This window comes from Oxyura jamaicensis, chromosome 15 (assembly GCF_011077185.1).
Source record: "Oxyura jamaicensis isolate SHBP4307 breed ruddy duck chromosome 15, BPBGC_Ojam_1.0, whole genome shotgun sequence".
NCBI lineage: Eukaryota > Metazoa > Chordata > Aves > Anseriformes > Anatidae > Oxyura > Oxyura jamaicensis.
This window is the reverse complement of record NC_048907.1, coordinates 6666778-6681336: the sequence shown is the minus strand read 5'-3', so window position 1 is coordinate 6681336 and position 14559 is coordinate 6666778. Positions and strand designations below refer to the sequence as shown.

The 14559-nt window shown below is 45.4% G+C and overlaps 1 protein-coding gene across 3 annotated transcripts in view; it reads right to left on the bottom strand.

Moving 5' to 3' along the window:
• Window positions 1-14559, bottom strand: part of TBX5 (T-box transcription factor 5) — a 127335-nt gene that overhangs the window by 93720 nt on the left and 19056 nt on the right. For 2 of the 3 annotated variants that reach the window (XM_035340607.1, XM_035340608.1), the window contains one exon: window positions 5949-6147. The exons of the other annotated variant lie outside the window; for it this stretch is intronic. In XM_035340607.1, the coding sequence (XP_035196498.1) occupies window positions 5949-6003 (55 nt within the window). In that variant the 5' untranslated portion in view covers window positions 6004-6147. The remainder of the gene's footprint in view (window positions 1-5948; window positions 6148-14559) is intronic. 3 annotated transcript variants of the gene reach the window in all.

Here is a 14559-nt window from a genome sequence, read left to right as displayed (position 1 = left end):
TTTGCTTGTTTGCCACCTTGCAGAATGCTCTGGGTTTTGCCAACCGGAAAAGAAATCTTAAAGTATTAAATTATCAAAGCTTCACCAAAAGAAATCCTTATATTGTAGGTGAGGTTCCTATTTCTCAGTTTATTAGTTGAGAAGGGTTTGCTTTAATATTAGACAACTTGGCAAAAGACTAGATCAAAGAGAGAAATTGCAAGTTGGAAATTGAAGATTTATACCTTGAAAAAAAAAAAAAAAAAAAAAAAAAACAGCACCTGTCCTTAGCATTTTATACAAACTGAATAGCTTGAAGATACTCTTCTAACCTAAGTGCCTTTTTTAAAATAAAATTGTTTTATTTGTGGATGAAGATTTAGGGATGAAAAAGTTAATTTCTCTCTCCTGGGGCCCCCCCCCCCCCCCCCCCCTTTTTCCCCAAGCCCCTTAAGGAGGCACAAGTGTGTACTACAGGAATTCTCTTCTCTTTAGACCCTACTGCTCTCCTGTGGCTTACTGATCTCAGGGGATTTTGATTTGAAAAATCTGAGGATCAAGCTCATTGTGAACAGAAATCCCTGGGCCAGATCCTCAGCCCAAGCCAGCCACCTCTGCTGTGAAGCCCTTAAAAGCTGAGTGAAAAAGCTAGAAAAAAAAAAAAAAAAGGGTTGTGAGCACAGAGCCACCAACAGCAATTCTGTCCCCCAGAAGTTCACTCTACCAGCACTCCACTTATCTCAACATCAAGCCCTCACAGAAAATTACTGGTCTGAATAATCTTCCAGACAATTTTCCTCCTTTAAAGGTTTGTCCTGGACCATGTTTGACTTCCCAGCATGTCCAGGTCTGGTTCCTGGGCTGCAGAGTCCATCAGCACAGCACCGGGGTTCAGAGTCCGAGCACTGCCATCAGCAGGGGAAGGAGGAGAACTGCTGGGGACCACGCAGGGATTTAGTCTGTACAGTGCTGGCTTTTACCTTTTAGCTAGGTCTAGACTGCTATTTTGCTTGGAGAATTCCCCATTTCAGTGCAGCTCTCAATACACTTAGCAGATGTCAAAAATATTGTCTTTCATTACTTGGACTTCCTGGGCATCATCCCTGCTCCAACCCCAGCTCTTAGGCTTTTTGTACAAAAAAAAAAAAAAATGATGGCAGATTATAGTAGTGTTTCCTGAGAGACTTCCCATCTGCAGAACTCAAAGCATGGATTACCATTCAGTGGGACTCAGATCTGCATCTGGGAGCTTTTTCTGTGACCTTAGTACTAAAAAGCAGGCAGAGAACAGAAAGAGGCTGCTTGGGTGGGGGTTCCAGCACAACAAAGCCTTCATCCCAGTTCAACACACTAGCAAGAGTGGAAAGATAGCATCAGAAAGACCAGAAGACAAGAACTTGTTACTGAAAGATACAAGGTTTTTGATTTCAGTTCCACTTGATTTTAACAAGAAAGGAAAAATAAGAATCAAGATCTTGAAATATTTTCCAGAATGCTAACTCTGAAACGTTCCAAGACTGATTTTTTGACCTTAGCATACACTCCAAGAGTCAGAACGAGCTTGAATCAAAACAAAAAGTCAAAGTAAAAGAATTAAACATTTCAGTTTCGTGTTGTCTGAATGTCCTCTGAAGGATATTGAACTAGGGCAGGATCCCACATCACCTTCTTCAGGCAAAGGATCTGCTTCGTAGGAAAACTTCTCCTTGTCACTACTTTGGACTAAGAAATTAAGCATTTTCTGCTTGAAATACACTCAGAGAAGCCAGGCAAGTTACAGCCTCACAATCATGACAAAACACACCTAAATCCTGCAGCAGAGGGATCCTTTTGAATTTGTGTATCCCTTTTGTCTCAGTTAGGGACCCCATCTCCAGCATTCAGGTTACAGAAACCAGGATGCTCCCTTGAAGACCCGTGCTGCTGCAGCTTAATAGGACTCCCAGATTCTCTGAAGACAAGCAAATCCAGGAGGCCTGTGAAAGCTGCCAACATTTGGGGTGGAAGAAAAATATCCCCGGATGAAAAAGAAATCTGAACGAGGCAGTGACAATGGGAGATTGCTGTTCTGACACGGTTTCGAGCTTCATCGTGCTGAGCTCTGATTTAAAATAAAAGGGGAGGCAAGGAGGGGACCTTTTGCTCTGTAAATAGAGCCCTCGGAGGTGCTGGGGAAGGCGCAGCCGGCAGCATCGCCCCAAAATCTGCATCCTTTCAGTGCCCTCTCGTGGCCGCCGCCCGGCGCTGCATCCCCGGCCGGCCCTGGCACGGGAGGTGGCCGAGGGGAAACGCGGAGCTGCAGGGTCACAGGTAGAGGGATCCTCTCCCCCCCATGATGTTCGCAGGACCCGCGTGTTGTTTAGGGACAGCGAGATCCTGGGCTGTGTCCAGGCTGTTGTGTTTATTTGGGCATTTTTCCTGAGCACCCCTCATCTCTCCAAGGCTGGGGCTTGGGTCTTCACACCTCCCAGAGCAGTGACTTTCCCATCTTATTAAATCTCACATTTAAAATAAAGCCTCTTTTCCACCTGCTTGCTGCCAGCAGCACCAAGGAGCCAAACCCCTCAGCATTAATCCCTTTCTGAACAGCAGCATCTTGCAGCAGGCACACAACAGGAGCCTCACCTGGCCTCTGCAGGTGAAACAAGCTGTTCCCTTCAAGAGCATCACCCTGGGGCTGTATCCTTTTGGACTTGTCATGTAGTGACATGGCACAGACCACATCTGGAGCATCAGCTCTGTCAGTGAGGGGTGCTGGAGCAGTGCTGAGGGCTGGAAGCATGCCTGGGTACACAGCACACCACAAGCTCTTCCCAGAGGTCAGCAGGCTGAGGAACACAAGAAGTGCTGCAGCCACGTGCAGGCATTGTCTTGGCCATGGGGAGAGGCTCAGGATGGGAACCAGTGGGGAAAGTCTCCTGCAGACCTGCCAGATCTGATAGCTTGGTGAGAAGCACAGCTTGTACACACAGTGAGATGAATCAATACACAGCTCAAGATGCTTGCTCCAGGCAGGAGGATTGCAGTAAGCACTCAGGACCTGCTTCTTCTGCAGCAAGACCCCTTTTTAAGGCCTCAACACACCACCATCATACCACTTTTTAGCAGTGATCTGGGTACAGGTGGCTGAGTTTTAAACACCCTGAGCACTGACATGCTGGTATGACCTAGCCCTTTTCCCAGGGTTAGCAGCATTCAAAGCCTCTCATGCTGTGCATGATCTTGCCTGTTCTTCCAGCCTATTTTGATGACTTGCTCTACTTCCACAGCAACAGGCCTGAAAATATACTTTCCCTTTGTATTCCCATGTAATTCTAATAACATCACTGTGTGGTCCCTGGTGAACTCTAAATGATCTGTCTGAAGAGTTTCATTTCTCCAGATTCAAGGCAGATGAATCTCCATGATTAGAAACTCTGGACTAAATTGCAAGAGGACTAAAATTAAATCCAAACCTAATCCCACTGTTGGTGTATGACTCAAGATTTAGCCCCAGGAAGGTCAGACCCATCCTGACCTAACAGGAATTAACATACACAAAATCCATCCCATGCAGTCCCTCCTGGACATGGCTTTTCAATTACACAAATTAAGATTCCTCTCTACAAATCAACTTTTATATTCCTAGATAGTTTTCATAATTCATGACAACTGAAAATTACTCTTCAATATCAGCTGATCTAATAAATACATATTCCTGCTGTGTTTGTAAACAAGGGGGAGAAGGGGATGCTCTGGATCAGCTGTCCAGCTGTACAATGAGGCAGTTTCATCTTAACCTGAATATTCAGGATTTCCCCTCTCAAATCTGTTAGAAGGATCAGTCACATCTCCATTACTCCATTCAGTTCCCCATGAAAAACTATTACAAATAGTTGTGCAAATCCTGCAGTAATCTATTTGGAAGATGAGGCAAAATGAGATGGCCTTGGGATTCCCACTTGGAAACAGAGCCCTTTAGGATTTTTAGTTTGGATTCTTTTCTGGTTTTAAGTGGTATTCTCTGCAACCCTCTTCACCTCTTTCTCACATACAATCTTCAAGGGGGAAAAAACAAAACAAAACAAAAAAAAAAAAAACACTCCTTTTATTTATTTTTCACTCACAGGGAAAAAATGATTCCCATTACATGCTGTCAGTCAAGGAGTTTTTATTACCTCTGAACAGGTGATTTACCAGAACAAAATGTCCCACTCCTCCCTCCCTGTCCCAAAGCTAGAACAGGGAAAGAATCACAACTTTGTCCCCTCGCTTCACCTGCTGACACTTGGACATCCCCAAATCCTCCACATTCAGCCCAAATCTGGTTATTTGCACTCAGTGGTCAGCAGGGCTGGACAACCACCTTGTTCCATTTGTCCCAAGCAGAGGACAGGGCAGGACTCCTGGCTAAAGCGTGGCCAAGGTTCAGGTTCCTCACCCTTTAAGCTGCCCTGGGGTTCAGAGCAAGCCCAAAAGCCAAGCACAGGTTTGCCTGTGAGTGACGTGGGCAGGAGGACGCCCTGACACGAGCCTGTTGGCAGCCAGCAGCAAATCCACGTGGGGAGGAACGGGAACGAGGAGGCCCTGTGGAGGCAGACCTGTAGCACCAGTTACACAGCACCTATGCACGGAGCCAAGCCTCAGGCTACACTCTCACTGCTCTGCAAATTTCCCACTTTTGTGCCTTTCTTCCAAACTTTGAAGAAGGAGCTGCTCACTCCTCCGATCCAAATCCCTGCCTGAGGCATCGCAGGACGGAGTGAAAGTTTCTTTTTGAGGATGGATTTCAGTCTCCAGCCTGTTCCCACTGTCCCACCCACTCCTCAGCCCCTGCCAGGAAGATGGGTTTCTGCAAGCTCGTTCATGTGTGAGGCAGAGCCCTGGAAGTGTCAGAAAATATGCTTTGTTCCCAAGGTAAGAGCTGGAGGTGGAATGGGAGGATGCACCCAGGGAAACCCAGCTTGGTGGAGCAGACCAGGTGCCAGCAGCCCTGCTCATCACTGAGCTGCCACCTTCTCCAGGCCTTTTTCAGCCACACAAGAGGAACAGGGAGGAGACGAGGTGCTCCCAGACCCTGCTTTAAACCATCACCCACAGAGGGTGATACTGTGGGCAAGAGCAGGATGCTGGCCCTCCTCTGCCACAAAGCCAGCTATGTGACCTCAGACAAGTCCCCGCTGTGCCACCAAGCACACAGAGGGTAACAGTGGAACAAGACCTTCAGAACCATGACTCTCACCCTGATTTTATCCACATTTTAAACATCCCTGCACCCAGCTTGGGACCACTTCCCAGGTGTAACCATGCAAAGCCCAGCTGCACCACAAGCAGAAGCAGCATCCTTTAAGCCCAGAGTGAAGCAATGAGCCCAGGGGGTGCTGGGGGTGCTCTCCAGGCTCTGCACCCATCTCTGGCAGCTCACAGCCATCTGGCACCAAGAGGCTGAGGTGGTTTCCTCCCGCTCCACCCAGCTGGAGGAGAGCAGACACTTCCTCGCAGGCAGCGCAGGGCCCCGGGCAGGCAGGCGGGCATGCCGAGCTCACCCACAGCCCTTCCAGCTACGGAGCCAGAAACTTCCCAGGTGAGAGATGAAAAGCAGATGCCATAAGCCAGCTTGGAATTTCAAGTCCTGTGAAACCAGAGCTTCCAAAAAAGGAGGGGGTTGTGGAAAAGGGGGGGGGGGGGGGGGAGGAAGAGCTCTGAGACCAGACGTGCTCCCAGCCTCCCCTCAGACCTTGCCTCCAGGTCTCCACCACTCGCCTGGCATCTCTCCAACACAACTGTCCTGATCCCATCTGAGACAGCAAACACGGGTAACATTCTGGCAGAGGCAGCTCCCTGCTGCAGCTACTGCACTCCCTGCAGGCTAAATGGTGACAAAGGACAGCCTTGGTAATGAACTGCATCCATGAAAGAGGAAATCAGGTTGTCCGTGGATATAGCCCAAGGAGTTCAAGCACCAAGACATTGCAATTGAGTTCACATACCCAGCAATTTGAGGCTTCTTTGAACATCCCTGCCTTTAATTACAAGCTTTTCCATGCTTCTCTATTCTCCCCACGCCGTGCTGTGACTCATGGCTGGAGTCCTAAGGAGCCCAGGGATTCCCAGGACTGCCGGGGCTGGCAGCAGCACCCCCAGTATCACAGGCCTCCAGCTGTACACCACGCTGGTTGGACAGATTGCCTGGCAATGATACAAAGGGGAGGGGGGGAGATGCTTTCTTTAAAAGGATGGCTTGGATATAATCAGTGTTACAATTTGTCTCCAGGCTCTGCTGATAACTCAAGCCACATGAGCAAATTCAGCTATTAAAGCTGACTGCTTTTTGTTCATCCTCAGTGCCTGGTGAGCACCCCGGCTTGGCAGCATGTCCCCATGATCCTGAAACAGTTCCTTCTCCTCCTGACCATGGTACAGGTCCCAGGCCATACACTGTGTGCTGAGAGCCACACAATACAAAAGCAGATGTACACTCATCCAGACAGCAACACCCAGAACCTGAGCTGTGATCTGAACCAAGCTGGCAGGTGTTATTTCCAGCTCCCAATAATGAGACTCCTTAATGAAGTGCCACTTCACCAGAGGATGCCCAAGAAGCACATCCATCCCTCCTCTCACCCACCTCTGGGCTGCTCATGATGTTCCCATGTCCTGCAGGTTCCCAGATAGAGATGTCTGGCCCATTGATTATAGCCTTGGACCTCTTCCCCTAACCACACTGCTTCAAAAATAAGCTAAGAGGCAGAAATCCAAGCTATTTTCATTTCAAGCTTCAAAGAGGATGCTCAAAACAAAAGGGAACACTTAAGTGAAGCATGTATAAACAGGGAGCATCTGGTATTTTCCCTGGCAACACCAAGTCCCAAGATATGCACAAAAAAAGTTACCGATAAAGTCAGGTAACAAAAAGGGTGTCTCTTTACTGTTACCAGCTCATACAAGCCGGTGTCTGGGCTGATTCATGCTCTGAAATCCAATTCACTTCCATGACCTTAAACAAGAAGAGAGTCAACACATTTCAGCCCACTCAAAGTTAACATCTCCACTTCACTTCTCAGTGGGGGTACAGCCCTTGGTAGAGCTGTTATGTGTTAACCTCCCTTTATAAAGCACCATACAGAGCAATGCACACCTGATTCCACTACTTGCATTTGTTTCAGCAAAGCAGTTCTTTGCTCTCCAGATCCTGTGCTCAGACAAAGGAGGCAGGCAACCATCTGCTTCTCCAGGGCTACGGATACTCAGCAAGATACCACGGCTTAATGCAAGTGTACCTCTGGGTCAAGTGGCAGAGCTGTTGCATTGAGGAAGCAGTTAATCTTTGCTTCAGAAAGGAAGAGATTCAATTAGCAGCCTGTGAGCAAGGGAAGTCTCCTGGTGAGCAGTCATATCTTCAAGATCATGTCCCACACATGCTCAGAGCACACAGCTTTTCATGCACCTGGGCGGTCCTCCAAACCAATTTCTGCAATGGAATCATTGCAGCCTCCGGCCTTATGCTGGAGAAACCAGAAAACTTCATATGGAGGAACAGTAGTCCTACAGAAACATTTGCTAAACCAGCAGGAAAACAAAGCCACTGTGACAAAAAGCCAGTAACAAGACTCTACCTACTCTACAAGGATGGGCAACAGCATACCCACAGGATTCTTTCCTCTCTGGAAAATGAGAGAAAAAAAAATCCTATCCTGGATGAAAACTTTAAGAGTCCCATCACTGAAAGGCTCGCTGAACCAGCTTGTTCCCCCACAGTTCCCATTCCCACGGCTCACCTACAAGCTAGGGAAGAGATGCCTCTGCCCAGGCATACTTGAAATTCTTAAGGGCAAAGCTGACCTGCAACCCAACTCATCATTTGAGGAGCCATTTGGAAGCATCTCTAAGAAATGAGATGCTCTGGCTTTGCTCAAAGCCACCTAGAAACTCATTTAATATCTAATTAACCTTATTAGAATACTATAACATTAATTCCTTACAGGACCAGAATCATTACTGCTTCAGCTACATCTTAACCAGCAAGCAGTCCGGCCATGTATCTGCAGACTGGTGATTGGATTTATTTATTTTTAATATCAAAGAGCCTTTGTCCCACTGAAATAAGTTTGGAAATCAGAACATGGCCTGCAGGGCTAAGAGCTTGGGTAACACCTAGGAAATACCAATATGCTCTTGACATTACCTTAATAAATAACGAACGCAGTATAGGTAAAGTGATTATAGCAGTGAGACTTAACTACAGGTGTGTTAAGTACAGCAAACCTGTGAAGTATGATTAAAGGATTTAAAGGTCTGTCTTATTGCTCAAACTATTATCCCAGAGTAGAAGACAGCATCTGTTCAATAGCAGCTGTAGATGCCAGCCTCTTAAGTTACAAAAGACTCCAGCCAAATTGAAAACAAAAGGGTGTTGAATAAAGCAATTACAGATTGCCAACCTGAAGTAGGAAGACTGCTATAACCTCTTATAAGAGTCAATAAACATCTAATTGTTCAGTGGATTCTGGAGTCAAGAAACAGGTACCAATTCTGACAGGAGCATGAGGCCCAAGTTTGCCTTTTCCTTTACCTCCAGGAAGGACCACCTCAAAAACCCTACATTGATATTTCAGGGGACTCTGTGCAGAGTTAAATCCATTTCACAGAAGTGCCATACATCCATTTATCAGTCCTTGTTAAGAAATGCCACTGATTTTAATGTTGCAAATGCATGGATAAATCTGACACCCATGGTCCAAGGGACACCAACTTACATTCAATGCCTCAAATGTGTTTTCTGCTACAAAGCTGTGATTATGGCTTTTGGGATTGGTTTGTTGTGGGTTCCCCCCATCACCACCAAGGTGAGGAGGGACAGGGAGAGAAGAGGAAGACTAGAAAGGCACTGTCTGCCAAATCAACAGCACAGGGATCCCTACACTGACAGACTCTACCCAGCATGAGCCTCCAGAACAGCTCCCAGTTGGGAGACATGGCAGTTCAGTCAGTTGGGCTAAGCTGGAGTCCAGAAGTACACGATCAAGAATTTCCTTTTCTTTTGATCAAGACAAGGAGTGCTCTCCACTTTCTGTGGATAAAAAGTAGGCAGTCAAGCCTAAGCTGTTGTCCAAAAATACATCCTGTTCTGCTGCCACATTAGCTCATGATACCACCCCCTGATGCAACTGGAAGTATTTCCAGGAGTATTTTCAGAAGCAAAACTTCTATATGGGCAGCCCAGACCCATATAAGAGCCAGCTACTACACTAAGGAACAAGAGGCTTGTTCCAAAGGCTTAACCTGAAGTCCCAGTGTACACTTCTGAGCTGGGCTTTCACCACACTGCAGCAACTGGAATTGTTTTCGTATCATAGCTTGTAGTTAAAATATCCATCCAGTGCATGGGAGTCCCAAACCTAATTCCCTTCTAAGAGGCTCCCAGATACCTAGCTGCCAGCATGGAGTAGTAGGGTTTGGTGGGGAATTACCCAGCTTGTACTGTCCTTCACACCACTGAAGTCAGCGAGCTTCCAGAGAAAGTGGAAAAAAGCTAAGCCAACACCTCTAATTTCAGATCCTGTCTTATGAATGCTTATAAGCTTATAAGCTTTCCTCAGTCTGTTTAAACCTTGCTTCTTTCCCTGTGAAATTCCAAAAATACTTTTTTTAAAATGCTGGAGCCTTGAGTGACAGCCAATGCCATCCAGCTATGGGTGAAAGATTGCTCAAGTCCATCTAAGCCCTATCTACCAGTAGTTTCTGCTGCCAACCTGCATTGCCATTACATGCCCACCACAATTCATCACAGATTTGTGCTTTCAGAAGTGCCAGCTTTCAGGAAGAAGCAGAGGGCTCTGAACCCCCTGGAGCATCTACAGCTGGCCTCAGCCCCTTCAAGGATGTTTTCATTAATCTAGATTAATAAAATCATTAAATAATGGACTTGATCAGAAATGGTGTTAAGCCTTGCCTTTTCTCAGTCCCCCAAGACACACACGTAGGAGCAGGAATAGGCACAGGCACCTTAATCCAACTTCTATTTTTGTTGAAAATGATCATCAGTTTTGTTTCCACTAAAAATGGAAACCCGGACGTGGGTTTCAGAATAAGCAGCATGTAAAGAAATCTACTTCTTGCCAGAACTCTGTGCTTCTCTAATAACTTCAAGAAAAGCAAAAATCTAATGCAGAGCCAAACATACCACTTGGTCTCGCATGGGATCTGATCAAACATCTAAAGGCAGTCAGAATTCCAGAAAGGGAGAGCTTCCTCATTCTTAAGGAATATTACAGAATGTACAGAAGGAATGAATTTGTTTCATTGAAGTCCCTTATGATTTACCCCCTTGATCAATATAACCCAAAAGCTTTGAAATAGACTGAGTATTCCAAGCATTCACCTGCAGTCAGTGGGAGACATAGGACACCATTCAATTAAGAGATAATAAAACATGCTATGTTCGGCATTTGTTTGTTTGAAAGTCAGGAGGGTTTTCAGATCTGCCTGCTTAGCCTATCTCCTACAAAAGCCATAAATCTCCCTCTTCTCACTAAACCAAACCATATTCTTATGCTTAAATCATATGAATGAGCTCAAAGACCAGAGGAATTTGCAAGCACCAGCTCTTTTCTTCCTTCCCAACTTACCCTGTGGCCTTCAACAAGTCTCGAAAAATCCACCTTTCAGGAGCAGAGACCTCTCATCTTTCATTTAGGGAAATAGTTTCTTTGAAAGACATGCACTCTACTGTTGACCTGCCAATATTTGCACAAGAGTGTGCTAGGACTGAAAAGGATATTTCTTGATCCCATAAATGTTATTCAAAGGCAGGGATATGTCATGCTTGCCTTGATGATTGCCAATATACATATGAAAGTCATCCTGAATACACAACTGGGTGGAAGAAAGAAGTCACTGATAAACAATCAACTAACGTGGAACAGACAACTGAGTATCAGATCATGGCAAGAAATATTGAACATGGGAACAGTGGAAAAACAGGTGAAGTTCTAGACAGTGTAGACAAGAAACAAACAGCAGTTATCCATCCTGCCTGTAATTTCCCTTGGGATCCTAGTACTCCATCATCCACTCTTCCTGGAAGAATACCTTCCCAATGGCACAGGTTATCCCATAACACAGACCCCAACGTCATGGTGAGGAAGCCTTCCAGAAAAATAAACCTTTCAGCTGCAGCAGGCACCTTTAGTCCTCACAGAAAGTCAAGGTGGAAAACCATGCTCAAACGCAGTAGGCTCAGTCAATAACAAGGCCAGAAAGCATCCTTCTACAAATATCCTGAGATGTGTTTCATCACACACCTGGCCTGGCGTGTAGGACTCAAAAAATGGATTATTGGTTGTCCTGTTATACTATGGGGCTGCTGAATTCATGTCTAGGAATTAGCTCTGTGAAACTTCGTTGGTAACATTAGTCTTTTTATCTCACCTTTTAAAGGAGAGTAGTAATAGCTTTTGCTGTTTAGACTTTAAACACTTGGGAGGAAGATAGGGCCTCCTTCTAGGCAATCAGATGCAATCTAAATGGATAAAAAATACTGTCTCCATGATGAAAGGAAGCCACTAGAGTTTGCTTTAGCAGTCTTTAAACCCTCATATCCCACACACTACAGTACAGGGGAAGAGGGGGAAGCAAAGAACGAAGTTGAGAACAAGGCAAAAAAAAAAAAAAAGCCTGTGAACACTTTTGCAATCTTGAGATATTCTTGCTTCCCTGGGAATTAGTCATCCGTCTTCCAGAAGAGCAGCTGTGCACCAAAAAAAAAAAAAACAGCCCTGAAGCTCAGCAGTGCCAGTGAGAGGTGGTCTCCCCCTTCAGAAAGCTTTGGATGACAACCAGCAAGAACCCTATTTTAAAGCGTAGAGGACTGAGTGTTCCCACAGGACTCGTGGATGGCACTGATGAGCCAGAAGGATGCATTTAACAGTTGCTTAAGTTCTGGCACACACACATTTCCTTACAATAAAGCCCAACACAAGCAGCCTTCAGATGTTGTGTAAATATTGTCAGTACTCTGGCACAACTCCTTCTTTAAATTTGTTTTGCACAATCCCCAGGAGTTTCATAAACACTAATTACATCTCCTGATTCCTCTAAATGAGCTGCAAGTGCTCTAAATATGAGGAAACTAAAGTAAAGTGGGGATCACTGCTTCCCACCAGTGCATGGGCAGAGGTGAGCAGGCTGAAGGAGCTTCAACCTCCTCCCATGGAAGAGCCCACTACCTGACACAGGAAAGTGGCAATTTACCAAGTCAGTGTTGTTGCCAGCTCAGCTGTGTTTCTAGGATTGAGCAGCAGGGTAAGAGTTTGATGTTATGAGCTTCTTAATGGCCATGCAATTTAAAACTTCATCTCCCCATAACACTGCAGAGATCTTCAGTTTCACCATCGTGTCATAAGCCGTACCATCTGCTGAACACTTCAAGCTGTTTATGGAGTTCCTAGAAAATGAATCCTATCCCCAACTCCCTAGATATATCTTGCAGATATCTTCAAAGCAGTAACAGTACTACCAGTTCAGTCATGGCACAGGTATTTTGCCTTTGCATTTTGCCCCAACACAACTAAACAGGCTGAAGCTATCACCTGGGTCCGCATTTTCTCAAAGACTATTCTATCAATTTTTGTGTGCTTGCCAGGCACTTTTTAGTGCCAGAAAATATCAAAAGAACCAAGAGTACCACATAAATGAGGCTGGAGCCCAGAGAGTTTCCAGGTGAGTGCTACTTATGTGCAAAGTTTTTATGATTAATGGCTTTTGCAAAATAGGAGCAATAAGCCCCAGCACTGAAGGTACGTTTGACTAGAAGTCACTTAGGTGCAGAGCACTCTTGTTTTCCATCATCTGCTACTGAATCTACAGCTACGTGCTTTGCAAGGAATGATGGGCGTTAGAGATGAGCTGAGAGATTAAACTCAAAAACATTTTATGGAAGATAACTGGACATGATATACCTGGCAAAGAGAGGGGCCTCAAGTCTTAACAATATTTTCTCATCACCTAGAGAAGGATATTTACACAGATGTAGATAGGTGGAACATGACCAGATCCCCTTTTCTTCCCCTGTAGTGCCCAGACCATGCAGGGAGTCCTGTAAAACTATCACATCTCACACCATGACACGCTGCCCAAAAAAGGAGGAATTTCAAAACCAACAGGGCACAGTTACAGTGCGGGAATTTCTGCATTTTAAAGGGAAATCAGCCTCCAAGAGTTTTGGTTAGTTTCATACATTTTCTTTTGACAGAAGAACCTGTTGTTTTTTGCTAAGCCTTGGCAATTCCACAAGAGTTACCCATCCCTATTCTAGACAATAAAACAGTAACAAGCTGTCACTGATGGGGAACACACCCACAGCTCACACACCTCACAGGTGAGCTCCAGTGCCAACACTGCTCTATTTTAGACCAGCACTCTGAGAAAGTGCTCCCTTCAAGCTGAAACAGAATCCACACATAAAAGGCTTCACACCAGCCTGGAGAAAGGCTGGGATATCACCTGTGCTCTTTTGCAAAAAACCTTCAGTATCCTTTAACAGTCCTAAAGAGAATTTGGGCTTATCCAAGGCTCCATATGTGAGCTAATTTCTTTAGCTCTAAGGAAAATGCAACGAGAGATTTGCTGCCAACTTGCTCACTCATTTGCACTCCTGATCCCTTTCCTCCTGCAATCTCAGGGTTAGAGCAGAACTGCTGAAGCTTTCAGCACCTGCAGCCAACAGGCAGGTATTTGTGCCACTGAGGACTCCAAGCAAGGCTGCGCAAAGGCAGCAGCTTGTTTGCAGAGCCTGGGACTGCCAGTCCTATTTCAGCAGGAATTTCCATTCTCCACTATATTTACCCATTGCCCATCACACAGCTAGTCACCAGCCCAGGGCCTCTGCAGCCACATTTCTCCACCAAGTGTGTATTTTAGCCCTTCCTCTTCTTCACATGATGGGAAAACCCATGAAAGATTATAATTTATGGTCATGCAATGCTAGTTAGAGATTGGTGTCTGCCATAACAAGTGGGTTTTGCACCATTATTCTGGGTTGTAAGCTCTCTGACAGGAGCACCCCCACAACTTCAAGGGTAAACATGCTGTCATGAAATACACCCAGTTCAGTTAATGGAGTGACTTAGATACTCCAAAGCAAAGAGTAATATGTAGTATTTCCACCTCTATTCCATAACACATAATTTGGCCTTTATAGAGGTCTTATAAAGAGATAAATTCCTTTTCTTTACTGAACATGTTACACCTAATATTACACCTAAAATAAGCATGTGTGAAAGAAAGGGGATAAGCAGCTTCATCCTCATTGAAAGGCAAGCTGACAGTAGTTTAATACCCTGCACAATTTATTCGGGCATCAAAATTCTGCAAACATTAACTGTGATCTGACATGAATGCAGCAGGATTTGGGGCATGGGTCATGCATTTACTATGCCTGGCACAAAAGCTTTGCTCTTCAACAGCACCAGAAAGATACAAGATCAAGAGGTCAGGACAGTTTGCATCAGATTGATCTCAGGGGCACAATGAGCCAGTGAAGATAAAAATCTGCACCCCCAATTTATTAATCATTGCTTTATGGTCAGTTTGATCACAGAT